Genomic DNA, 27830 nt, shown 5'->3' with positions numbered 1-27830 from the left:
ATGTCTTATCCAGGAGTCTCTTAAAAGACCCTATTGTGTCCAGCTCCACCACCATCACTGGCAGCCCATTCCACACACTCACCACTCTCTGCGTAAAAAAACCTACCCCTGACATCTCCTCTGTACCTTAAAGCACCTTAAAACTGTGCCTTCTTGTGTTAGCCATTTCAGCCCTGTGGAAAAGCCTCTGACTATCCACACGATCAATGCCTCTCATCATCTTATACACCTCTATCAGGTCACCTCTCATCCTCCATCACACCAAGGAGAAAAGGCTGAGTTCACTCAACCTGTTTTCATAAGGCATGCTCCCCAATCCAGGCAACATTCTTGTAAATCTCCTCTGCACCCTTTCTATGATTTCCACATCCTTCCTGTAGTGGGGCGACCAGAACTGAGCACAGTACTCCAAGTGGGGTCCTATATAGCTGTAACATAACCTTTTGGCTCTTAAACTCAATACCATGGTTGATGAAGTACAAAAGTCAAGTTGTCAAGTCAGATTTATTTATATAGCACATTTAAAAACAACCTATGTTGACCAAAGTACTGTACAGATCAGAGCAGAATAGCTAAAATCACAAATACAAGAAACACAGACATAACCAACAAGGCAAACAGCTTATAGGCACAAAAAAACAACACAAAGGCCTAGGCACAAGCCAGAAATCAGCCACATCAGGAGAATTCAAACATTACTGAATAAAAATAAGTTTTGAGCCAGTATTTAAAAGAGTCGATGGAGAGGGCAGATCTGATAGGGAGGGGAATGCTGTTCCTCAGTCTAGGGGCTGCAACAGTAAAGGCACAGTCACCCCTGAGCTTAAATTTAGATCGTGGGACAGCCAGGAGCCCTAAGTCAGCCGACCTGAGGGACCTGGAAGTAGAATACAGGGTTAGCAGGTCTGTGATATGGGGGTGGGGGGGGGGGTGGGGGGGGGTGGTCAGCCCATTTAGGGCTTTATACACAAACAGGAGAATTTTAAAATCAATTCTGAACCATACTGGCAGCCAATGGAGGGAGGCTAGGATATGAGTAATATGGTCCCTCTTCCAGGCACCTGTCAGTAGCCTGGCTGCTGCGTTCTGGACCAGTTGCAGGCGGGAAAGGGACAACTGACTAATCCCAGTATACAGGGAGTTGGAGTCGTCGAAGCGGGAGGATATAAGGGTGTGGATAACTTTCTCGAGATCCTTGAAAGAGAGAAACTGCTTGATTTTGGCAATAGTAGAAAGCTGGAAAAAACTGGCTTTTACTATTGCACTAACTTGCTTGTCAAAAGACTTATTTTCTGTCTCCAAGAGTTTGACTGACTTCTCTGCTGTGCCTGTGTCTCTGTGCACTTCCCCAGGCTAGTGGCTCACAGATTATTACAAAGTATCTAATTTTCAGTTCAGATCAAAGGCATTGCCAAGCAAACCTGGCAAGTTCTCAGCTCACCCTCATGGAACATACAATTAGTAACTAGCACAGGCAGTTTAGATTGATGAGACTCTGGATATTTTTCATGGTTATATACAAACATGAACAGTCTTCCCGTAAATTATTTCTTGTTAGAGATGTCACTGGGTCTGAAGCACCAATTTATTGGCAATCAGGATGTTGTGTTTGATATTGAGGGAGAGTGCAGAGCACGCCAGCATGCCAACCTTGCAGGGTATTCAACTGAACTTTATTGATGACTGTTTTTGTACAGTATGTAATCTCCTCCTGTGTGGGAGTGGCTACCTATGACATAGCACAAATAGGACTGTTAACTGCCACAACAACTTTCAAGGACTGTACAACTCATGTTTTTGGTATTATTTATTTATATCTATATACATTTTTGTTTTTGTTATTTGCACACTCAGTTCTCTTTTGCACATAGGTTGCTTGTCAGTCTTTGCTTGTGTGTGCACTGCCCTAGTGCAATGGCTTTTCCACTTTAAACACAACCAACCATCTGTGTGTAGTTTTCTTATTGCTTCTATTGTATTTTGTTGTTCTACTGTGAATGTCTACAAGAAAATGAATTTCAGGGAAATACATGATAACACATAGTACTTGAATAAGAATCTTACTTTGAACTTTGAAAACAAGTGTACGTTTAAGTTCATTTAATTATCAGTCAACTACCCATTAACCTAACTTGAGTGTTCCTCAAGGGTCAGGGTGTAAAACACATTACCAATAGCACACTGCACATAAGCACATATGGTTATGGTTTCAGAAAAAAAAAACATACAATCACAAAGAGAAAAATAATATATATAGCCCAAGTTCCCATGTTAGCATGACTAAATTGTTCTGGTCCAGCTTGTTCTTCCATTAAGCCAACACCAGAGGGCAGCACAACCTTACTGCCTCTTCCACTGTGCAATTGCCACAGGCGTCCCCATAGCCTTGGCCTTGACTAGTCCTGGTCCTCACCACAGCTGAGGCACCACATCATCCCCACCAATGGTCCAATGAACCAGACTTGCAGCATTCTATGTTACCAATGTCCATCACGTTGCTGCGGGAGCAAAATAGAGAAAACAAAAGGAACATCTATGAAGTGCAGAGCCGTAGAATGTAGCAGTGACTTCTTGATCCACCAATTAGAGAAAAGAAACAAAGAGAAGTTGTAAGTGCAAAATCCACATTATGTCAGTTATAGAAATCTTTGTTTCAGTCTCTTGGCCTCTTTCCTTTTTACTTTCTCCACAGTTGCTGCCTTGCCTACTGAGTGTTTCCAACACTTTGTTCTTCTGTCAGATTTCAAACATCTGCAGGTTATTGCTTTATTTCAATAGCTGGAGAATGTTCCAGATTTTAGGAGGCACAATGAACCAAACTCTGTCCTTTATGCTTGAAAGATTTTAGAGTTCTTCCCCTGAACAGATGATGTTGGGGAAGTACCCTATCCTTTATTTGCACCCAAGCATATTTACATGTTGTTTACATATTTACAAGCATGTAGACAATCTGGTTGAATGCTTTTTGCTAGATTTCATTCCAGACAAGTGATGTCACTGAACTCAAGGTTTACCACTGGGAAAACCAAACAGCTTCCTTATCCTTAGTTGGGTGATAGCCTGCTTTGTTCCTGAGTTCAGAGTTAAATTTTAATGGTATTGGTAAGGAGTCTGTATCTCTTCTCATGAACAAGAGGATTTCTTCCAGATGTTCCGGTTCCTCCCACAGTTCAGAGGCATACAGGTTAGTAGGTTAATAAGTCATTGAGAATTGCCCTATGATAAAGCTAATGTTGAATAGGTGGGTTGCCAGGCGATGCAGCTCATTGGGCAGGAAGAGCCTGTTCGTTGCAGAATCACTAAATGAATAAAAAGTTCTGCTAGGTATTGCCTCTTATTATTGTCCCTGAGCTGCATTTGACCATCTGAATCCCATATTATGATACTGGTAAAGATTAAAGGTTAGCTTTGGTTTTTTTTGTGAGATAGAGCATGAAGTAAGCCCTTCCGGCCCTTTGAGCCTCACCACCCAGCAACCCCTGGTTTTAACCATTGCCTAATCACGGGAAAATTTACAATGATCAATTAACCTTCCAACATGAAGGCCTTTGTGCTGAAAGAGGAAACTGGAGTACCTGTAGGAATCCTGTGTGGTCTCGGGAAGAAAGTTCAAACTTGTTACAGACAGTGGCGGGAATTTGTCACATATACTTCAAAACATTGAAATATACAGAAAAACTCAGTCCATGATGTGCTGGGAGCAGCCCACAAGTGTCACCACAATTTCAACACCAACATAGCATGTCTACAACTAACCATATGTCTTTAAGATGTTGGAGGAAACGGGGCACCCAAGGGTGACACACACAGTTGTAGCATGATTTTACAGACAGTATTTGGAATTGAATCCTAATCTTAGAGCTGGCATTGCTAAAACCACTACACTATTGTGCTACAAAGCCAAATCTAAAGTACGGTGTATGCAAAGTGAAACCTAATGTTATTTGCCAAAGAAATTTATCCCTATTTGCAGTGTTGCATACCTATTCATGAAAAAAATGCAAGTTTGTTTGGAATGGAAGATTTTTTTTTCTTTAAGGATACAGCGTGGTAACAGGCCCATTCCGGCACAGGGAGCATGCACCACCCAATATACCCAAGTGACCAATTAACCTACAAACCTGGGATATGGGAGGAAACCAGAGAATGAGGACGAAACAGATATGCTCACAGAGAGAATGTACAAATTCTTTACAGACATCAGCAGAAAGTGTACAGCTGCTCCTACAGCCAGAATTAAGTGTGTCAGTGTTGACCTGTTCAGAATCAGGGCTGAGGATCCAAGGCTTGGAGGCCCACTAAAGGAGAAACTGTTGGTGTTCTAGACTCCACAGCTCGCTGTTCCATTCTGCACTTGTGCGATGTCAGGTGAATGCACAGGTCGCCAGAAATGGGTGAATGAGGAGGGGGTGACCAGAGGTACTAGCCTTCCCACCACCAAGGTCACCTTCAGAGAGTGGTGCTTCAAGAAGATAATCAATCATAAAGGATCCTCACGATCTGGGACATGCTCTCCTATCATTGCTGCAATTGGGGAGAAGTTACAGGTGTCTGACGACACTCACTTAATGTTTTAGGAATAGATTCTTCCCCTCTGCTGTTAAATGTCTGAATGGTTCATAAGCACCTCCTTTGCACTATTTATTTGTTTTATTCTAACACAGGACATAGAACACTACAGGAGTTTGGCCCATAATGTTGTGCTGACCTATTAACCGACTCTGAAATCAATCTATCCATTCCCTGTAGAATAGGCCTCCTCTTTACTGTCATCCATTTGCCTGACTAAGAGTTTCGTAAATGTCCCTAATGTGTCTGCCTCTACCAGCATCCCGGGCAGGGTGTTCCACGGGCCCACCACTCTCTGTGCAAAGAACTGGGCATTCCTTCTATACTATCCTCCAATCACCTTAAAATTATTTCCCCTGGCATTAGCCATTTCCACCCCAGCACAACTTGATCTATGCCACTTATCATCTTGCACAGCTTATATTTTTTATATGACTTGCACTGTACTGCTGCAGCAAAACCACAAATTACATGACACGTCAGTGATAATAAACTGAATCTGATTCTCATCCTTATGAAAGTTCTTAAACACAAGAGATTCTGCAAACATAGGAAATCTGAGCAACACACACAAAATTCTGGAGGAATTCAGCAGGCCAGGCAGCATCTCTGGAAATTAATAAACAGTCAATGTTTCAATCCGAGACCTTTTATAGGATGTGTGTGAAAAATATTCTGATTAAATGAAAGGAAGGAGGAAATAAATGGACTCGATCTTAAATTGAAATTTAAAACTCTGCTTCATTACTGTATTTAAAAAAAAACTATTTGCATGTGAAGTTAGTGTTTAATGGTAATCATTATTTAAAGAGAAGGGCTAAAGCTAGCATTGTGTGACTTTTTGAAAATAAGAGTCGGAAACTGATTTAAATTACAGTAGTTATAACTTTTCTTCTACGGTTTACAAAAAAAATGTTTGGGAGATGTTAGTTCAGGTTACACAATGGGTATTGATTAGAGATAACTGCATTTAGAAAAAAAAAGTGTTTCAGGTAATTTAAGTATTTATATTCAAATTCATCTTGCATTCCAGAAACAAACTACTGAATCAAAATCCAAAATCAGAAAATATTCAACAATTCAGGAGAGAAGAACATGACTAACATTTCAAGTACTTTAAGGCAATGCATTTCTGATCATAATATTAAGCATGTTAAAAGTACTACTGATGTCTCCTTTGGTCTTTTGCCAAATTGGTTAAACTTCCTTTCATTGATACTGGAACATTAATAGAATCATTTTGCAGTATTGGCTTTCAAAAAATAAAAACCAACTGATTTGGTATGAGAGGAAGAAGTATTTACAGATTTTTAGGAAGGAATTGGGGAATGGGAGCAATTGGATTGCTCTTGCCATGATTGAATACTTTCTTCTGTGATGTAACAATTGTCCCCCAGCCACAAGATGAATGCTTGTCAAGTCTCCAACTATGATCAGTTAGACAGGCAATGATGTAAAATCTAGCCTCCAGGAACAAACACGAACAATGTAGTATTCCAAGGTATGATTCTCAAGCGTCTGGTTGTTCACCTGCAAGAAAAATATTGAATGGCAATGAATTCCAATCTTGCAAGATAGAGTTGCACCTATTTGCTGAAACAATGGGGCACTGAAGGCATGCTTGAATGTGTTCATAGTCATTAAGCCATTACGACACTCCTGGCAGAGTTTATTGAGGGGTTGAGCAATGAGCTTTACAGGCCTGGAAACCATTAGCTAGTTTTCAAACACTAGCATATTATTATAATTAATTCCACCATTGTTTACCCTGGCAAACAATGATTCTGTGACTTTAACCAAAACACTAGCACTGGGTCACCTGCTTAACTGAAAATATATGGCCTCTTTAGATCAATTTCCTTCATAAAAACAATAGGGATACAATTCACAAGTTACTTGTGCCACGACAAATGCAATTGAGAAGGGTTTGCCACATAACTCAAGGTGACTAAAACTGCCTGACATTTCATTTTATATTGAGGAAAGATATGCCCACCCCACTGCAATGTAGTAAGGAAGTGTTTGAGGCCACTGTTTGTTCATGGAGAGTGCCACCTCTGTTAAATTAGCAAGTATTATTGCAAATTCATAAAAGTAAAGGTGCCAGGAAAACAGTTACTACTTCAGGTTTATGAGCCGTCCTCAGAATGTATATCTAGGTATACTGTATATAAGTACAAGTGACACAAGAGATTGTAGACACTGGAATCAAAAGCAAAAGTAAATTGGTGGAGGAACAGAGGCAGCATCTGGCCTATCTCTGGCCCTGTTTCCTTCCTTCCCTCCTCCATCTGTAAACCTGGATCAATATTTGCCAATGCTTTCTTCACTCCTCCTCTCACCTCTTTCTACAGGTTATGTTCTATCTATTCTTCCAGCCCTGATGAAATGTCTCAACCTGAAATACCAGCTGTACATTAGAGATACTGGTTGACCCACTGAACTGCTCTATCAGTTTCTTTTATATTATTATTATATTGACTGAGAATAAGTGTCACTGATTAGTGATTAACATTATTTTGTTTTATGTAATTATTAAAATGTCCAACATTCTGTGAACCAGGACATCATTTTATGGTGGATGCCAGACTTCCAATCATACACAACACCAATCTAGACTAAATGATTACATAATAAAAGGAAGAATATAAAAAACATAATTATTGTGTCTCCACATCACCCTCCCCAATAACCTATTTGATGAAGTTTTTTTACATCCAAAGACTGGAAAGACATTGCACTGAATAGATCTGTTAAAGAGGCAGCTGTGCTATGTGAGAATGACCTCTGCTGTGCTGCAGGGAAGTGGCAGCTGTGAACGAAGAGACTAAACAACCAAAAGACCCAACCACTAACCAGAGCCACTATTTACTCATACCCACACCACACCAGAATATGCGGATCCCACCTGCCCGCTCACCAATAGACATCTTCAGAGGAAAACATCATACTCCACTTGAGTAATTACACAAATCTGCTTAAGTAAATGTTAGTATTTAATCCCAGACCAAGGATACAAAAGTGGGTTATTTGGTCATCATTATATTGTTTCTTATGGGATCCTATTATATGTCATTTGGAAGATTTTTTTTGCACTATGATAGTGACCACACTTGAAAGGTTAATCCTTGAGATATGACAAAATCTTATTCATAGAAATGCAATTTCTTTTCATTTCCAAATAATATTTAATAGGCACAAGGATTAGTCCAGGTTCAATGATCAGATCATATTCAGATGGATGTAGGAAACACATTTTATTGTCTATATCAATCGATTTCAGTAGGAAATACATATTAAATATAACAAACTTCATTAATGTAGGTTCCTTTTCCATTACTTCTAACATGTTATGATATCACTACTTGTCTCACACGGCACACTGGCACAATTAGTAGAGTTTTGGGATTAATCCTGAACTTGGATGCTGCCCGTGCAGAGTTTGCCACTTTTTCTGTGACTTCTCGTCTGGTTGCCCCTACTTTATCCCATACCTCAATGACGCACTGGTTTGTGGGTTAATTGGCCACTGTAAGTCAGCCCCAGTGGCAGTAGGGAAATCAATGGAAATAAAGGGAGAATAAAAAATTTGGATTAGTGTGAGTGGGTCCTTGTTGGTCAGTATGGACTCAAAGGCTGTATGGGTTCATTTGTATTGGTTCAGGAGAAAGCCTGTACATCTTTAAAAGCACGTACCTATCCTTCCCTGCACAAGCTTTCAACAGCAACCCATCCAATGGTTTTCTGAACAGATTGCCTTTCTCCTCTCTATATAGTAATTTGAGGAAAGAAGGTCAACAAGGCAACTTTACATCCTCTAGTCAGGAGATGTTGAATAGTTTGGAGTATTGTGTACAGTTCTGATCAACTACTTACAGAAAATATATCAATAAGATTGAAAGAGTACAGAGAAAATTTACAAGGATGTTGCCAGGACTTGAGAACCTGAGTTATAGGGAAAGCTTGAATAGGTTAGGACTTTATTCCTTAGAGCATAGGAGAATGAGGAGAGATTCGATAGAGCTATACAACATTATGAGGTGTATAGATAGGGTAAATGCAGCAGGCTTTATCCTTTGAAGTTGGGTGAGACTACAACTAGGGGTCATGGGTTAAGGGTAAAAGGTGAAATGTTTAAAAAGGAATATGAGGGAGATCTTCTTTACTCAGAGGGTGGTGAGCGTGGAGCTAGATGCCAGTGGGAATGGTGGATGTGGGTCCCATTTCAACATTTAAAAGAAATTTGGGAGGGATATGGAAGGCTATGGTTGGGTGCATGTCGAAGGGGCCTGGCAGAATAATAGGTTGGCATGAACTAGATGGGCCAATGGGTCTGTTCTTGTGCTGTAGTGCTCTATGATTCTTTGACAGTAAATAAAATATTTTGAAGCCTACACTCACAAGTTTAATGTTGGGGAATAGATGCTGGTGGCTTGAGTGGTGAATGGAGATATGAGCATTAAGTGGAGTAATTCTCAAATGTACTCCCATTCCTGTTGCTTTTTTGGGGAACAAATATCAGACAGAGAAGCGCTTTAAGCAGATTAAGAGTTTTTTCTCTGTGCCTCATTGTTACATGGCATGGGAAGATGTAAACAGGGATATTTGGAAATAGATTGAGGACTATAGTGGTGAAGGATTAGTGTCCTGAAGAAGATGGGAGGATAGTTGGCTTTGATTGGGTAGAATTAATTATCATGTGACAAAACTTCCAAACTACATCCAATCAGAATAGAAAAAAAATTAATAATACACACACGCAATGAGAAACTTTCTTATCCTATTATAATATCCTTCATATTTTATATAATGTACAATAAAGTTTAGAGTAACATTACTATAAGAAATAAATGATCTACTTAAGTCAGTTTTTAATGTAACAGCACTTGTATAAAACAAGATACACTATATAGCAGGAGGTCTAAGAAATTCAGTGTATATCTCGTGGGATCTAAAATAACCATAAGCACAATCAGAAAACAAAGACAAATTGTTTATAGAAAAAAAACTGATCTTAACATGAATCATTCCCACACAATCATAGCAAATAAAGTTAATATTTGATCTAATATATTCTTTCTCTCATTGTAACCAGTTACCACATTCAGTATGGGGATTGCATTATTCTTCTACTGTGTCCAAATAAATGGATGTTCTATGGGAGTGCATAAACTGGCTTTTAAACTTCTGCCTTCAGTCACAGACACACTAGTGAAAATGAGGTGCTGAACCTCAATTAGGAGGAGCTAAATTTAATCTTCCATTGGGAAAGTGGATGAAATGTAGTGACTAGTTCCATCACGGTCTGGCTTAGAAACACCAATGCCAAAGAATAGGAAAGCATTCAAAAAGTGGTGGATACAACCCATTTCATTGCAGGAAAAGCCCTCCACCATTGAGCACATCTACAAGCAGTGCTGCCACAAGAAAACAGCATCTAACACAAGGAACCCCACCATTCAGACTGTGCTCTCTTCTTGCTGCTGCCATCAGGAAGGAGGTACAGGAGCCTCAAGACCCACACCAAGTTCAGGAACAGTTATTACCCTTCAACCATCAGGCTCCTGAATCAGCATGGATAACTTCACTCAGCACAACACTGAAATGACTATTGAACACCAACTTTGGACTCACTTTAAATGGCTCTGCAACTCATGTTTGTTTGTTTATTACTTGTTTCTTTTTTCATTTGCACAGTTTGTCAGTCTTTATAGTTCTGCATTGATTCTACTGTCCTTTGTTCTACTGTGAATGCCTACAAGAAAATAGATCTCAGAATGCTATTTGCTGACATATACATACTTTGATGATAAACTTACTTGGAAACTTTGAACTTCACTGAATGCTTTTTTTCCCAATACCAGCTAACAAGGCAAAGATGAAACCTATCCCTTGCATTGCTCAGAAAGGTGATCTACAGTGCAACTGTAGAACTAAGCCAGCTAATTTTTTTTATTAATAGTTTGAGGGAGGAAGGTTAATAAAATCAGGAATATTCCAATCAAACTGGAGAACACAGAGAGACATAGCACTTACACTTAAAATGTTAAACATTTTAACAGAACTGATGTCCTGGTCTAAAACAATGACTGATAATAGTTTTGATTGTAGATATTATAAGCTCCACTATGGGTCCATGAAGCAGGTTATTAGGTGTCGAAGGTGACAACAGTTAAACATTTGTGCATTTTCAATATATATGGCACTTTCATTGTTCTCATCTTTGGAAAGCTAATATAGAAAACTATAGTTGTGTCACCTATTAAAGTCCATTCTTCATATTGTCTTGTAAATTAAGAGCTTTTGTTATGATTTCTTATGAGAGAAAAAGTTAACAATGATTAAACAAGTTCTCTTCTTCAAAACTCCCTCCCCGCCCCTCACTAGAGTGGTCTTTACAATTTAACACAGAAAGCAAGTCCTGGCAGAGGCTTTCAGCATCTGGAGATCTCCTCATCAGATGAAGTATTCCTTCTTACTTTCATCCACAGAGTCTTGGAAGTTGGGATCATTCTTCAAAGCAACATCTGCGTTCTCAGCAAATTCAGTGCCTTTGGCCTCATTGGTGTGATATGTGCCCTTGTGTCTGTACAGGTAACGGATCATTACCACAAAGAGGCAAATAACCACAAAAATCACAGCAGCTATGACACCTATGGGTAGAGAGAACAAGCTATTAAATACTGGAACACAGACGCTAGGAACACCTTGAATTATCAGATTTTACAGGAACATTAAACAGCATCAGCATACATTTACACACTATAAATGTATATTATATAAACTTATGTTGATACTGTCTAATATACCTGTATAATCTGACATATGGTCTGATTAAACAGTATCAACATTAATCTATACAGCCTGTAGGCGATAAAAATTTCAAAAAAATGTTATCTAGCCGCACAAAGTATTATGGAAAAACCATTACAGGAAGGAAGTGGAGTATTTGGAATGAGAGCAGAGGTGGTTTATCACATTGCTTTCTGGATTCAAAGATACGAGGTAAAAGGACCAGTTCACCAATCCTGAGCTGTTTCTTTTGGAGCATCAGAGACTGAGGGAAAACCGATTGAAGATTATGAGAGGCACAGATCGAGTGGAAGCATCTTTTCCACCAGGGAAGAAACATCAAATACTGGAGGACATGCAGAGGTCTGGAACTTGCTGCCTGACATAGTGGCAGATGCAGATAGAATAGTGTTGTTTGAGGATTTTAGATAGACACCCGAATATGCAGGGAATGGAGGAATATACAGTAGATGAAGATTAACTTGGGCCACACAGAAAAAGTGTTGGGAGAAACTCAGTAAGCCAGGCAGTATCTGTGGAGAGGATAAACAGACAAACCTGGCATCCTACTTGAATTGCCATTGCTAAAATGAAGGACAATGCTAGCAGATGTTCTTTATGAGGGATATCCACTCAGGTACACCTGGTTGTTAATGACATTATATAACCATATAACATACCAATTAGAGCATGGAAACAGGCTATCTTAGCCCTTCTAGTCTGTGCTGAGCACTTACTCTCACCTAGTCCCACCTACCTGCACTCAGCCCATAACCCTCCATTCCTTAACCTGTCCATATAGCTATCCAATTTTTTTTTTTAAATGACTAAATCGAACCTGCCTCCACCACTTCTACTGGAAGCTTGTTTCACACAGCTACCCTCTCTGAGTAAAGAAGATCTCCCTCGTGTTACCCCTAACCACTTGCCCCTTAACTCTCAACTCATGTCCACTTGTTTGAATCTTCCCTACTCTCAATGGAAAAATCCACGTCAACTATATATCCCCCTCATAAATTTAAATACCTCTTTCAAGTCCCTCCTCAACCATCTACGCTCCAAAGAATAAAGATCTAACTTGTTCAACCTTTCTCTGTAACTTAGGTGCTGAAACCCAGATAACGTTCTAGTAAGTCTCTTCTGTACTCTCTCTATTGTGTTGACATCTTTCCTATAATTTGGTGACCAAAAATGTACACAATACTCCAAAATTGGCCTCACCAATGCCTTGTACAATTTTAACATTACATCCTAGCGCCTATACCCAATGCTCTGATTTATAAAGGCCAACATACCAAAAGCCTTCACCACCCTATCCACATGAGATTCCAATGGATAGGGTAGAATCAACCAGCTATGTGCCAGCAACTCAATATGTGTAGACATGGTCAAGGGGTCAGTTGTTGTTTAGACCAAACAACAGAATGGGGATAGAATGTGACTTTCGTGACTCTGACCATGGAATGATTGTTGGTGCCAGATGTGGTGGTTTTAGTATCTCAGAAACCGCTGATCTCCTGAGATTTTCACTCACAACAGTTTCTAGACTTACACAGAAACATAGAAAACCTGCAACACAATGCAGGCCCTTCAGCCCACAAAGCTGTGCCGAACTTGTTCTTACCTTAGAAATTACCTCGGGTCACCCATAGCCCTCTATTTTTCTGAGCTCCATGTACCTGTCCAGGACTCTCTTAAAAGACTCTATTGTATCCACCTCCACCACCGTTGCCAGCATCCCATTCCATGCACTGACCACTCTGTAAAAAATTTATCCCTGACATCTCCTCTACTTCCAGGCACCTTAAAACTATGCCCTCTTGCGCTAGCTATTTCAGCTCTGGGAAAAAGCCTCTGAATATCCACATGATCAACGCCTCTCATCATCTTATACAACTTTATCAGGTCACCTCTCATCCTCCGGTGCTCTAAGGAAAAAAGGTCAAGTTCACTAAACCTATTCTCATAAGGCATGCTCCCCAATCGAGGCAACATCCTTGTAAATCTCCTCTGCACCCTTTCAATGGCTTCCACATCCTTCCTGTAGTGAGGCAACTAGAACTGAGCACAGTACTCCAAGTGGGGTCTGACCGGGTTCCTATATAGCCGCAATATTACTTCTCGACTCCTAAACTCAATCCCACGATTGATGAAGGCCAATACACTGTATACTTACTTAACCACAGAGTCAAGCTGCACAGCAGCTTTGAATGTCTTACGGGCTTGGACCCCAAGATCCCTCTGATCCTCCACACTGCCAAGAGTCTTAACATTAATGTTATATTCTGCCATCATATTTGACCTACCAAAATGAAACACCTCACACTTATTTGGGTTTAATTCCATCTGCCACTTCTCAGCCCATATTTGCATCCTATCAATATCCCACTGTAACCCCTGACAGCCCTCCACACTATCCACAACACCTCCAAACTTTGTGTCATCAGCAAGCTTACTGACTCACCCCTCCACTTCTTCATCCAGGTCTTTTATAAAAATCACGAAAAGTAGGGGACCCAGAACAGATCCCTTAGATACACCACTGCTGAGCGACCTCCATGTAGAATATGACCCGTCTGCAACCACTCTTTGCACTTGGATCCCATGCCTCCTTACTTTCTCAATAAGCCTTGCATGGGCTTACTAAAATCTATATACTGCTCTACCTTCATCAATGTGTTTAGTCACATCCTCAAAAACTTATATCAGGCTTGTTAGGCACAACCTACACCTTTCACAATGCCATACTAACTATTCCTAATCATATTATGCCTCTCTAAATGTTCATAAATCCTGCCTCTCAGGATCTTCCCCATCAACTTATCAACCTCTGAAGTAAGACTTACTGGTCTATAATTTCCTGGGCTATCTCTACTCTTTTTCTTGAATAATGGAACAGCAACCCTCCAATCCTCTGGAACCTCTCTCACCTCCCCCCCAATGATGATGCAAAAATCATCACCAGGGGCTCAGCAATCTCCTCTCTTGCCTCCCACAGTAGCCTGGGGTAAATCTCATCCAGTCCCGGTGACTTACCCAACTTGATGCTTTCCAAATGCATCCTCCTTAACATCTACATGCTCAAGCTTTCCAGTCTACTGTAAGTCATCCCTACAATTGCCACCATCCTTTTCAGTAGTGAATACTGAATCAAAGTACTCATTAAGTACCTCTGCTATCTCCTCTGGTTCCATACACACTTTTCCACTCTCACACTTGATTAGGTCCTATTCTCTCACGTCTTATCCTCTTGCTCTCCACATTCTTGTAGAATGCCTTGGGGTTTTCTTTAATCCTGTCCGCCAAGGCCTTCTCATGGCCCCTTCTAGCTCTCCAAATTTCTTTCCTAAGCTCCTTCTTGCTAGCCTTATAATCTTTTAGATCTCTATCATTAAACTAGTATTTTGAACCTTTGTTAAGCTTTTCTTTTCTTTTTGACTAGATTTACAACAGCTTTTGTACACCACAGTTTTTGTACCCTACCATCCTTTCCCTGTCTCATTGGAACATACCTATGCAAAACTCCATGCAAATATCCCCAAACACTTGCCACATTTCTTCCATACATTTTCCTGAGAACATCTGTTCCTAATTTATGCTTCCAAGTTCCTGCCTGATAGCCTCATATTTCCCTTTACTCCAATTAAATGCTTTCCTAACTTGTCTGTTCCTATCCCTGTCCAATGCTATGGTAAAGGAGATAGAATTATGATCACTATCTCCAAAATGCTCCCCCACTGAGAGATCTGACACCTGACCAGGTTCATATTCCACTACCAGATCAAGTACAACCTCTCCTCTTGTAGGCTTATCTACATATTGTATCAAGAAACCTTCCTGAACACACCTAACAAACTCTAAACCCCTTGCTCTAGGGACATGCTAATCAATATTTTGGAAATTAAAATCTCCCACCATGACAACCCTGTTATTATTACACCTTTCCAGAATCTCTCTCCCCATCTGTTCCTCGAAGTCCCTGTTAATATTGGGTGGTCTATACAAAAGACCCAGTAGAGTTATTGACCCCTTCCTGTTCCTAACTTTCACCCACAGAGACTCTGTAGACAATCCCTCCATGACTTCCTCCTTTTCTGCAGCCCTGACACTATCTCTGATCAGCAGTGCCACAGAGAACGGTGCAAAAAGGAAAAAAATCCAGAGTGTCACAGTTCTGTGGGCAAAAATGGCTTGTTAATGAGAGAGGTCAGAAGAGAATGTCCAGCCCATTCAAGCTAACAGGAAAGCAACAATAACTCAAATAACCATGTGTTACAACAGTGGTGTCCAGAAGAGCATCTTTGAAGAGGATGGGCTACAACAGCCAAAGTGCACAGACAAACACTCAGCGGCCATTTTATTAGTTACATGAGGTACCTAATAAAGCAGCTACTGAGTGTAGAAAGGGTTAATCCAAGCAAGTTCTTTTTCTCCCCACTGAGGTTAGGTGACACTAGAGCTAGAGGTCATAGATTAAGTGTGAAAGGTAAAATTTTTAAGGAGAACTTCACTTAGAGGTGGTGCGAGTGCAGATTTTAAATTTCATTGCAGCACTTGAGAAGTTTGGATAGGTACATGGATGGGGAGGGGTACGCTGGTCTACAGTCCAAGTACGTGTTGATGGGACTAGGCATCAAACTAGTTTGACATCGACAAGATGGGCTGAAAGGCCTGTTTCTGTGCTGTGGTGTTCCATGACTCTATGTACTGAAGTGCAATGGGAAAACATTTGTTTGCATGTCATCCAGACATATCATCACATGCATAATTACATCAGGGTAGTAAAGGAAATGCAGTGTATAGTGTTACAGTTACAGAGAAAGTGCAGTGCAGGTACACAAAGTGAAAGGGTCATTGTGAGCTAGCTTAGGAAATCAAAAGATCACCTTTTAGTGTAAGAGGGTTCATTCAAGATGCTGATAACACTGGTATAGGAGTCAACTTTGAGCCTGAGTGTGTGTGCTCCCAAGTCTTGTATCGCTTGTGCTTTTAGCTTTATGATCAGTATCAGGCAGCACTTTCCCCATTGATGTTTTTAACTGGGATAATCCAATATCCAACCCTCTGTGTTTAACTAGGTCACACTGACTGAAGTTATACCACCGTCCCAGGTTACGACAATGAGCAGCTGCAGCTTCACTGTATTATGGACTAAGCAGCAGCTGACAGGAAATGGTGGGACAAGGAAGCCCACCACTGCACAAACAGACAGAAGATTTATTTTACTGTGGGGGATGCATGGGCAGTAGTGGCTTGGCAGCTTGCCAGTAAGATGCTTTCACAAAGAATCATTTAGCAATCAGAATGCATTCAGCAAAAATATCCAAGTGACAGAAGGTGGATCATTGGGTGGACTGGACTTCAGAATCTGTCCCCAACCTCTCAAACATCAGACAAGGACCTTCTTAATGTCAATGGAAAGGCAAGATTGCTCTAGTCTTTCAGCAATCATAAAGCAACATAGATGACTGAAAGTTGAAAGAGGTTCTACAATAGTTGGCTAAATAGTGTAAAACTACATTCAAAGTTCAAAGTAAAATTACTACCAAAGTGTGTCTGTTAGCATATACTACATTGAAATTCATTTTCTTGCAGGCATTTACAGGAAAAAAAGACACACAATTATATTATATGAAAAAGCTATACATAAACAATGTGCAAAAGAAGAAAAACTATGCTAATAAAAAATTACTGAGCACCCAAGTTCTAAAGAGTCCTTGGAAGTGAGTCTACATGTCTTAGAATCATGGTAATCAGAGTCATGGTAAATGAAGTTATCCACACCAATCCAGGAGCTGATTATTCTAAGGTATTAACTCCTCCTGAACCTGGTGGTGTGGGACCCAAGGCTTCTGTAGCTCCTGCTTAATGACAGTAGTGAGAAGAGGGCATAGCCTAGATGGTGGGGTAATTTGATGATGGATGCTTTTTCATTGTGCCAGCGTTCCACGTAAATGTGCTCTGGTGGGGAGGGCTGCATCCATCACTTTCTGTAGCCTTTTACACTCCTAGGCGTGTGATTGTTCTGGCTGTATGTTCTTAACCATTAAAACATAATCTATTTTAATTATCTCTCCTCTTGGAGGGCTCAATCCTGGCAGATGTTCTTCATTAGTGAACAATTAAAGTCCTAATTGTAATTGAAAAACATGAGTTTTAAGTTAATGATAGAAAATTGAGGAAAGAAAAAATATCACTTTTAAGTTACTCATCCTCAGGGGTAAACGTTATAAAAACATTACAGCTAAACTACCATCAATGTTGTTAAAAGTACTGTGGAAAGTAAAAATAGAATTCACTAAGCAACAAGAAAAACCTACATTCAACTGAACCTTAGTGGCATATTCTGTAACTTAAATTCTTCCATTAAAACTAGGCAACCCTTACCTTACTGAACCTACGATGTCAAATGGAAATTCTTCCTAGTGAACTACAGTTATATCTTCATTATCCAACATGGTTCATCCTATCCATAAACCACAGACTACAGGAGTAGAGTTTGGCACATCAAGTCTACTCCATCATTCAAACATGGCTGTTTTTATTCCAATTCTATTCTCCAACCTTCTATCCATAGCTCTTTACTCCTTTATTAAGAACTAATCAATCTTTATTTTGAGACATTGTTGAATAGAGAGACATTGTTGCAAAGTGGGAGCCATTTGAAATGAACAAGTCTAGGCATGAAGGAAGATGCAAGAGGAGTGGCCAATGTTGGAGTGGGCCTGTTTTACAGTGGTAAGCTTTGGCTCAACAGACTTGGGCAAGCACAGGCCAAGGTTCTAAGTTCCTCAGAATTTTTTTTTCAATTAGTGAACTGGAAGTGGGTCCAGATTTAGTGGTATGTTCTTTGTGTGAGGTATAGGAAATCTGAGAGACATCCAGTTTACCCGTTAACTATATCTGTATGAAGCGCACAGAGCTGCAGCTCCTTAGAGACCGTGTTAAGGAACTGGAGTTGCAGCTGGATGATCTTTGGCTCATAGGGGAGAATAAGGAGATGGTAGTTAGGAGCTACAGGGAGATGGTCATCCCTAAGTTGCAGGAGGCAGGTACCTGGGTGACTGTCAGGAGAGGGAAAAGGAATAGGCAACCAATGCTGAATACTTCTGTGGCTGTTCACCTCAATAATAAAACCACTTTGGATACTGTTTTGGGGAAGCAACCTACCAGGGGAAAGTCCTGGCACTGAAAGGTCTCTGGCACTGAATCTGGCTATGTGGCTTAGAAGTGAAGGAGGAAAAGAGGAGTGCAGCAGTGATAAGGGATTCCATACAGAATTGAAAAAGGTACCCAGGCACAAGTTGCCTCCAAGGTGCCAAATTCATGGATGACTTGGATCAGGTGCACAGTATTCTAAAGGGGGAGTGTGAGCAGCTAGAAGTTGTGGTTCATATCTGTACTATTGACACAGGTAGAAAAAGAGTGCAAGTCCTGAAGAGAGACTACAGGGAGTTAGAAAGCCGAATATCGGGACCACCTAGGTAGTAATCTCTGGGTTGCTGCCCACGCCATACCTGTACAAAAAGGATGGGTTACACCTGAACCAGAGGGGTATCAATATCCTTGCAGGCAGGTTTGCTAGAACTGTTGGGGAAGGCTTAAATTAATTTGGCAGGGGAATAGGAACTGGAGTGATAGGGCTGAGAAAATGCAGCACTTGATATAAAAGTCGATGCAGTGTGTAGTGAGACTGTGAGGAAGGACATGCAGATGATAGGGCAAAATTGCAGTCAGTGGAAGGATTTGAACTGTAACAGAGAGCAAAATCAAAAAGGGTGATGAATATAGAACTGAAGGTGTTAAATTTGAATGCACATGGTATAGAGAATAAGATAGATGATCTTGTAGCACAGTTAGAGATTGGCAAGTTAAAATGTGGGCATTACTGAGTTGTGGCTGAAAGAAGATGATAGTTGGAAGCTCAACAGCCAAGGACACACATTGTATTGAAAGGGCAGGCAATTAGGCAGAGGAGGTGGGGTGGCTCTGTTAGTAAAAAAAAATCAAATCCTTAGAAAGAGGGGACATGGGATCATCAAATGTGGAATCCTTGTGGGAAAAGTTAATAAACTGCAAAGGTAAAATAGATCCTGATGGGAGTTATATTCAGGCCTCTAAATAGTGGCAAGGATATGGGCTATAAATTACAATGGGGGCAGGAAAAAGGCAATGTTATGATAATCATGGGGGATTTCATGTAGGTAGATTGGGAAAAGAAGTTTGGTGCTGAATCCCAAGAGCAGGAACTTTTAGAATGGCTATGAGATGGCTTTTCAGAGCAGCTTGTGGTTGAGCACACTCAGGGAAAGGTAATTCTGGATTGGCATTGTGGTCGGCCAGAAATTGTGGGCCACAGGGCCCATTCCTGTGCTGCTATATTGCAAATGTACTAAGTTATTAATGTCATCAGATGAACATGAAAGGATTATGATTTTCAGGAAGTTCAAATAGGAGGCACGGTTGGTGTTGAAGAAACATAATGGCATGAACACTACACTAAAGGAACTAAATTCCAGCAAAGGTATTAAATTTGGCCTTATTATAGTTTCCATAGAATTTGTGGAAAGGCACAAATACACTGGGAATAACAAGTCTGACAGTGATTACTTTCCAAAGCAACAGTTCAATTAGCTTCCTCCAAAAACTCTGTAAACAGCTGAAACTAAGCCAAGCCACACACAGGACGTGGAGATGAAATTGCAAGTTTATGGTCTGACAGAATTGTTTTTGCTTGCATGATGTTTCCACAGTGGAGCCAGGAGGTGGTTTTGCAGAACATGAGAAGATCACTGCAAGACTTCTACTCAGACCCAGAAGGACATTCCATTGCTTCACCCCCCTTCAAGAGCCCCACTATTGATCTTTGACAGTACTGGGTGTAAAATACAGAGTTGTTAACACTGCAGGTATTTCCAAAGAACCCCTGAAGACCAGAGATTATATCATGAAATGCATGCTTAACTCACTCCCATACCCTAAGCTCATATGTGCACTGCAGGGAGCCATCAAGTCCATGCTGTCTACTTGTAGAGCAATAAAATCAATCCTGTGCCCCACACACAGGCTCCTGAACCCACAGCCCCTGTAGATCATCCAACTTCCTTTTCAAATTAGCGGTACCCTGCACTTTATCACCCTGTGAATATAAGACAGTAAGACATAAAACATGAGAGCAGAACTAGGCCATTTTCCCACTGAGTCGCTCCACCATCCTATCACTGATTATCTATTATACCATTCAACCTCATCCCCATACTTCATCCTTGTAACCTTTGATGCTCTTATTAATCAAGAACATATCAGCATCCACTTTAAATGTACACAATGACATGGCCTCTACAGTTGTCTGTGACAACGAATTCCACAGATTCACTGCTGAGTAGTTAAAACAATCCTTCTCAGCTCTGTTCAAAAGGGGTCTCCTTTTATTCTGAGTTCGTGCATTCTGGTCCTAGACTCCCCACTATTGGAAATATCCTCTCCATATCCACTCTATTCAGGCCTTTCAATTTTAGATAGGTTTCGATGAGATGTCCTCCCATTCTTCTGAACTCTAGCGAGTCAAGGCCCAGAGCCATCAAATGCTCCTCATACATTGACCCTTTCTTTCTCAGGATGATTGATGTGAACATCCTCTGGACCCTTTACTAAGCCAGTGCATCCTTTCTTAGATAAGGGGCCCAAATTGGCTCATAATTCTCCATGCACAGGCTGACCAAAGCCTTGCAAAGCTTCATGTGTGTTCTAAATCATTACCACTCACTATCACAGTAATACAATTCTGAAGTCTCGTTTTTGTCCAAAACATTAAATCCTGCATGCCTTTAGTCCTTGTACCAGCAGCCAATAAAACAGTTCTGTTTTGTCTGACTACCCTAAAACTTGTACATCACATTCAAAACTTCTCTCAACCTCATCAGTTTCAGAATCAGGTTTAATGTCACTAACATATGTGTTTTGAGACAAAATGTTGTTTTGGGGCAGCGGTACAGTAAAATACATTATAAATACTATACATTATAACAAGAAATATATGTAAAATATTATCTCATTCCTATCACCATCAGAGGTTGTGCCAACAACAGTGGTGTTATCAGAAAATTTATGGGAGTTTCAAGATGGCGACGTAAACATCTGCCTTTTAGGCGCTCTTCACTTTTCTAACTATAATCACCCTTTAATCAAATCTTTTCGAATTTAATCAAATGAGTTGATATTTTCGATTGACTTTTTTTTCTTTTAAAACTATATTTGATCTAACTTTGCCGAACTTAAAATGGCTACAAGTAAGAAATTGTCTAAGGAGCCTTTATCTATCGATGCAATTTCTAATCTTCTGGACACTAAACTTGCAAGTTTGGATAGCAAGCTGGAAAGTAAAATGGCAAGTTTGGAAGACAAGCTGGAAAGTAAAATGGCAAGTTTGGAAGACAAGCTGGAAAGTAAAATGGCAAGTTTGGAAAGTAAAATGGCAAGTTTGGAAAACACGTTTACCACGAAAATGTCTGAACTTGAAGGAGCGGTTAAATCGCTTGATACTAAGTTTCAGTCACAGGCAGCGGATATTCAGCGGCATGAAGATAAGTTGGAGACTCTTGAGAAATTAATTGTTGAAAAAGCACGTACACTTGAGGAGTTGGATAAGAAGGTACAATCGACTCTTAAAGTTGTAAATCAGCATAAGTTTAAAATTACTGATCTTGAAAATCGATCTCGCAGACAGAATTTGCGTATTATCGGGTTTTCCGAAAAAGTTGAGTCCGGTGATTTAACTGAATTTTTCTCTAATTTACTGTGGGAAATTTTCGGTGAAGGTTTGGAAACTAAACCTGTTATTGACCGTGCTCACAGAGTTGCGAGGTTTTCGTCTATGACTGATAAACCACGAGCGGTGATTGTTCGCCTTCATTATCCTCGTGAGAAAGAGCTTTTAATTCGATTAGCTCGTAAAAAAGGTATGATTTCTTACAATAACTTCCAATTTCGAATTGTTGAGGACTATTCTTATGAGGTTATGAGAGCCAGAATCGCTTTTAAACCAGTGATGGCAGAGATTCACTCGATTGGATTTAAAAAAGCTTTAATGTATCCAGCGAAGCTTAGAATTGTGCTGGACGACAACAGTCAACGATTTTTCAACACTCCGGAAGAAGTGAAGAAATTTGTTGAAGAATTTCGATCTTCTACTGCAACTTGAACTATGTGTTATGTGGAAGATTTTTCGGAGAGAGGATATCTTTCTATTTTAAGTTTTAACCTATGAAGCTGGGTTATAACTTTTTATTTTTTGATCTATGGGTCCGGTTTTTTTTTACTAGCATCATTGTTTATAGATGTTCTTTTTAATTTTGATAATATCTTTTTTTTTTCTGTTTTGGTTATATACGTTTATATTTTGCGATAATGATTTACCTTTTTTTTAAGATGTCGTTTCTTTTTCCCGTAAGATTCTGTTTTTTACAAGCATTTATCTGTTTGCCTGTACTCAGATATAGGACGAATGTTTTGGATTTTTGGTTTTTTTTATATATGTTGTACTGTTTATTATATCCCTTTTTTAAAAAATATTATTTTGTCTTTTAACAGATTGCTGAACTCACATTTGTATTTAGTAATATGGCTTTTTCAAAATGGCGTTTCTTCTTCCCATAAGTCTTTGCTTTTGAAACGTCATCTTGTATTTGAACATGGGATTTTTTTTTAAAGGTATATTACACTTTTAAATTTTGACGTTTATATTTTTTTTTTATTAATGATTGTTTGTTGTATTATATTAGTTTTCTTTTATTCTGATTGATATATATATTTTTTTGCAACTCTGTATCTTAATTTGGGTGTTATATAGTTTTCTTTTAATCTTTTTTATAGAGCTGCCATCTTGAAATGGGGGTAATATTAGTATTAGATTATGCGCCTGCCGCTTGGCTTTTTTTCGAAGGGTGGGGGGAGGGGGTAGGGATCTTTTTTCACGCTTTTGCTTTTTATTTTTTTGCTTTTAGTTTATGGGCCGACTTTAAACTATTAATATTGTTGAGGTGTCATGTTCTCCGGTTGCTCCTGAATCAATTTTCCTCCTTCCTGAATTGTGGGTTATGTGTCTTTCTAACCTTTTATGATACACACAATTAATATTGGTATGATGGATAAATCTGTTAACTTTATCTCCTGGAATACTAATGGTTTAAATCATCTGATTAAACGTAAAAAAATATTTAAAGTATTCCATATACTGAATGCTAATATTATCTTTGCACAGGAGACCCATATCAGGAGGGAGGATAATCAACGTTTTTTTAGGTTCTGGAAGGGTCAACAATTTCATTCGAATTGTACCGCTAAAATTAGGGGTGTGTCTATTTTTATAGATCCCTCAATATCGTTTACACATCATGAAATTATCTCTGACCCACAGGGTAGATTTTTGTTGATAACTGGTTTACTTTTCCATCGGAAAGTTGTTCTAGTTAATATTTATGCTCCAAACTTTGACTGCCCTGAATTTTTTAAACATTTATTTACTTCTCTTCCTAATCTAAATGAATATATGTTGATAATGGGTGGAGATTTTAATTGTTGTTTGAATCCTTCGATGGATAGATCTAAACCTATTCGTACTCTTCCGAATAGATCAGCCCTACTTATTAATTCATTTATGGTCGACTCGGGAATTACAGAAATATGGCGGTTTTTGAACCCTAAAGATAAAGAATTTTAATTTTTTTCACATGTATATCATAGCTATTCTAGAATTGACTATTTTCTTATTGATCATCGGTTATTAACGGATGTTATTGATTGTAAATATGATTCTATTACTATTTCGGATCATGCGCTTTGAAGTTATCTATTAAGATTTCGGACTATTCCAATAATATCAGATCTTGGAGGCTTAACGCTACTTTGCTTCAAGACCCAGAATTTATTACTTATATAAAACAGCAAATTGACTTGTTTTTCTCAACAAACTGTACTGAAGAAATCGACAGAGGAATACTTTGGGACTCTTTTAAGGCTTTTATTCGTGGTCAAATTATCTCATATTCTGCTGGTAAAAGAAAACAAAGATATTTAGATATTGCTTTATTGGTGGATAAAATCAAGGAAATTGATAAGATTTATTCCGTGACTCCTACCAAAGAACTTTATAAGAAGAGAGTTGAGCTTCAAATGGAACATAGTTTACTATTATCTTCTTCAATTGAAAATCAATTAATTAGGACCAGGGCTCAATTTTATATTCATAGTGACCATACTGGTAAACTATTAGCTAATCAATTAAAGGCTATCTCGACTAAGCGACAAATTATTAAAATTCGCAAACAAGACGGTAATTTAACTACTGATCATAAAGAAATTAATAATACCTTTCAAGATTTTTATAAATCTTTATATCATTCAGAATTTGATGGTGACCAGTCCATGATAGATAATTTTTTTAACAATTTGAATATTCCTAAACTGATTGATGAAGACCATAGCCTGTTAGATGCTCCTATTTCTATGGTGGAAATAGGAGAGGCTATCTCATCAATGAATTCAGGGAAAGCTCCTGGTCCTGATGGTTATATAGTAGAATTTTTTAAAACTTTTTCTTCTTTGCTCTCTCCTTGGTTATGTGAAATTTTTAATGATGCGTTTGCTAAGAAGAGATTACCTCAATTTTTTTATGAAGCTAATATTTCTCTAATTCTTAAAAAAGATAAAGATCCTACTTTATGTACATCTTATCGCCCTATATCACTATTAAATGTAGATTCTAAGATTCTTACAAAAATTTTAGCTATTAGATTAGAAAAAGTACTATCTCAGATTATTTCAGAAGATCAAACTGGTTTTATGAGGAATCGGTATTCCTTTTTTAATGTTAGAAAATTGATTAATATAATTCATACTTCACCACCCACAATCCCAGAATGTGTTATCTCATTAGATGCTGAAAAAGCTTTTGATAGAGTTGAATGGATATATTTATTTAATACATTGAGAAATTTTAATTTTAGTCCTAACTTTATATCATGGATTAAATTAATATATCATAAACCTGTTGCTTCTGTTTTTACAAATAACTATAGATCCTCTTTTTTTCAATTATCTCGTGGTACGAGACAAGGCTGTCCCTTAAGTCCTTTATTATTTAATATTGCATTAGAACCTTTAGCTATTGCTATTCGTGAATCTCCTAATATTTTTGGTATTACCCGTAATGAGAAGTTATACAAATTATCACTTTATGCTGATGATTTGCTGTTATATATTTCTGATCCTGATAGGTCTATTCCCGTTATTTTATCCTTGTTGGTTCAATTTGGTACTTTTTCTGGTTATAAACTAAATTTAGATAAGAGTGAATTATTTCCTTTAAATGCACAAACTTTATTGAGTGATAGGATACCATTTAAAGTTGTTACTGATAACTTTACCTATTTAGGTATAAAAATTACCAAGAAATATAAAGATTTATTTAGACTGAATTTTTTACCTATGCTTCATCAAATTCATCAACTTACTACAAGATGGTCTCCTTTGTTTTTATCATTAATTGGTCGGATTAATGCTATTAAAATGATGATTTTACCGAAATTTTTATACTTATTTCAAGCCCTACCAGTTTTTATTCCTAAATCTTTTTTTGATAACATTGATACAAAAATTTCCTCATTTGTGTGGCAAAATAAAAACCCTAGGTTAAGTAAAAAGCAATTACAAAAATCAAAAAAAGATGGTGGTTTAGCTTTACCCAATTTTAGATTTTATTATTGGGCAAATAATATTCGTAATTTATTGTATTGGAAACTAGATTTGGATTCACCACTGTGCCCACAGTAGGTAAATTTAGAATGTAATGAGGTAAAGGGATATTCTCTATTCTCTGTTCTTGGTTCTTGTCTTCCTGCGGATTTAGTTAAATTTAATAAACAAATATCTAATCCTGTTATTAAACATACATTACGAATTTGGTTTCAATTTCGTAAGTTTTTTACTTTGAAAAACTTTGTTCTTGATAGCCCTATCTTACTTACTTTCTTTTTTAAACCCTCTTGGACAGATCAAGCTTTTAACATATGGAAAATGAAAGGTATAAAATGTTTTCGTGATCTCTTTTTTGAAGATACTTTGATGTCATTTGATCAACTTTCCAACAAATTTGAATTACCTAAATCTAATTTTTTCAGATATTTACAAATTAGAAATTTTTTACATAAAGTTTTACCATCTTTTCCTAATTCAACTTTGGTGGACATTACAGATTTGATTTTTACCTTAAATCCTTGTCAGAAGGGATTAGTAGCTTTTATTTATAATATGATTATGAAGATACAACCAGAAATATCAGTTAGAATTAAACAAGAATGGGAAAAAGAACTTCGATATAATATATCAACAGATAAATGGGAAAAAATTTTGCAAATGGTTAATTCTTCTTCTATATGTGCTAAACATGCTTTAATACAATTTAAAATTGTACATAGAGCTCATATGTCTAAAGATAAACTTGCTCGATTCTATTCTCATATTAACCCTCAATGTGACAGATGTCATTCAGAAGTGGCCTCATTGACCCATATGTTCTGGTCATGTCCCACTTTACATAATTACTGGAAGGACATATTTACTACTATTTCCTCAATTTGGAATATAGATTTACAACCTCATTTTATTACTGCAATTTTTGGCATACCAAATGAAGATGGTAATCAGTTTTCCCCTTCAATCAGACGAATGATTGCTTTTGTAACATTAATGGCCAGAAGGTCTATATTACAAAATTGGAAAGAAGTAAGTCCTCCTACCACATTTCAATGGCTTTCTCAAACTATTTCTTATCTGAGTTTGGAAAAAATTAGAAGCACTATTTTTGACTCATCAATTAAATTTGAAGAAACTTGGAGACCGTTTATTCGACATTTTCATATGAATTAATTTGGCCTTTTCCAGACCTTCTTTTTGCTTATTCTTGTTCAGGTATGGAGTTCCGGAGTTCTTTGACACTATCATATACTTGTAAACTGTTATTATTGCCCATGTTAGTTTAGTTTAGTGTTTTATTTTTCTTAATATATACTTTTTTCACATATTTTCAATTTTTTTTTCTTTTTTAATGATTATTTTTGTTTTCTTTTCATATAATCATATGGACTTGATTGATTAAGGTATTTTCTTCTGTTGATGTTTAATAGGATATTGTTATCTTATTATCAATGTGATTTCAAGTCTATTGTATTTATAATTTACTTATTATTATGTTATGTTTTTTTTGTGTATATATGAAAATCAATAAAAAGATTGAAAAAGAAAGAAAGAAAAAGAAAATTTATATATGGTGTTCCTGCTCTACACAGCCACACCGTTGTGGGTGTACAGAGAATAGAGTATGGACATCAGAACCAGAATCAGATTTAATTTCACCAGCATAGATTGTGAAATCTATTGTTTCACAGCAACGCAACAGTACATTGCAATGCATA

At 38.2% G+C, this 27830-nt stretch overlaps 1 protein-coding gene across 2 annotated transcripts in view; it reads right to left on the bottom strand.

Moving 5' to 3' along the window:
• Nucleotides 1-485: 485 nt before the first annotated feature.
• The window catches only part of gypc (glycophorin C (Gerbich blood group)), a 156451-nt gene continuing 129106 nt past the window's right edge, over nucleotides 486-27830 (bottom strand). Inside the window, exons 4-5 of one of the 2 annotated variants that reach the window (XM_059970201.1) lie at nucleotides 11049-11222; nucleotides 486-6099 (exon numbers count right to left, since the gene is read on the bottom strand). In XM_059970201.1, the coding sequence (XP_059826184.1) occupies nucleotides 6080-6099; nucleotides 11049-11222 (194 nt within the window). In that variant the 3' untranslated portion in view covers nucleotides 486-6079. Of the gene's footprint in view, nucleotides 6100-7811; nucleotides 11223-27830 lie in introns of those variants that run through there. The other variant, XM_059970200.1, reaches the window with a different exon arrangement.

This window comes from Hypanus sabinus, chromosome 5, assembly GCF_030144855.1.
Source record: "Hypanus sabinus isolate sHypSab1 chromosome 5, sHypSab1.hap1, whole genome shotgun sequence".
Lineage (NCBI taxonomy): Eukaryota > Metazoa > Chordata > Chondrichthyes > Myliobatiformes > Dasyatidae > Hypanus > Hypanus sabinus.
Note: the sequence above shows the minus strand (reverse complement) of the source record. Positions and strands in the feature narration are given on the sequence as shown.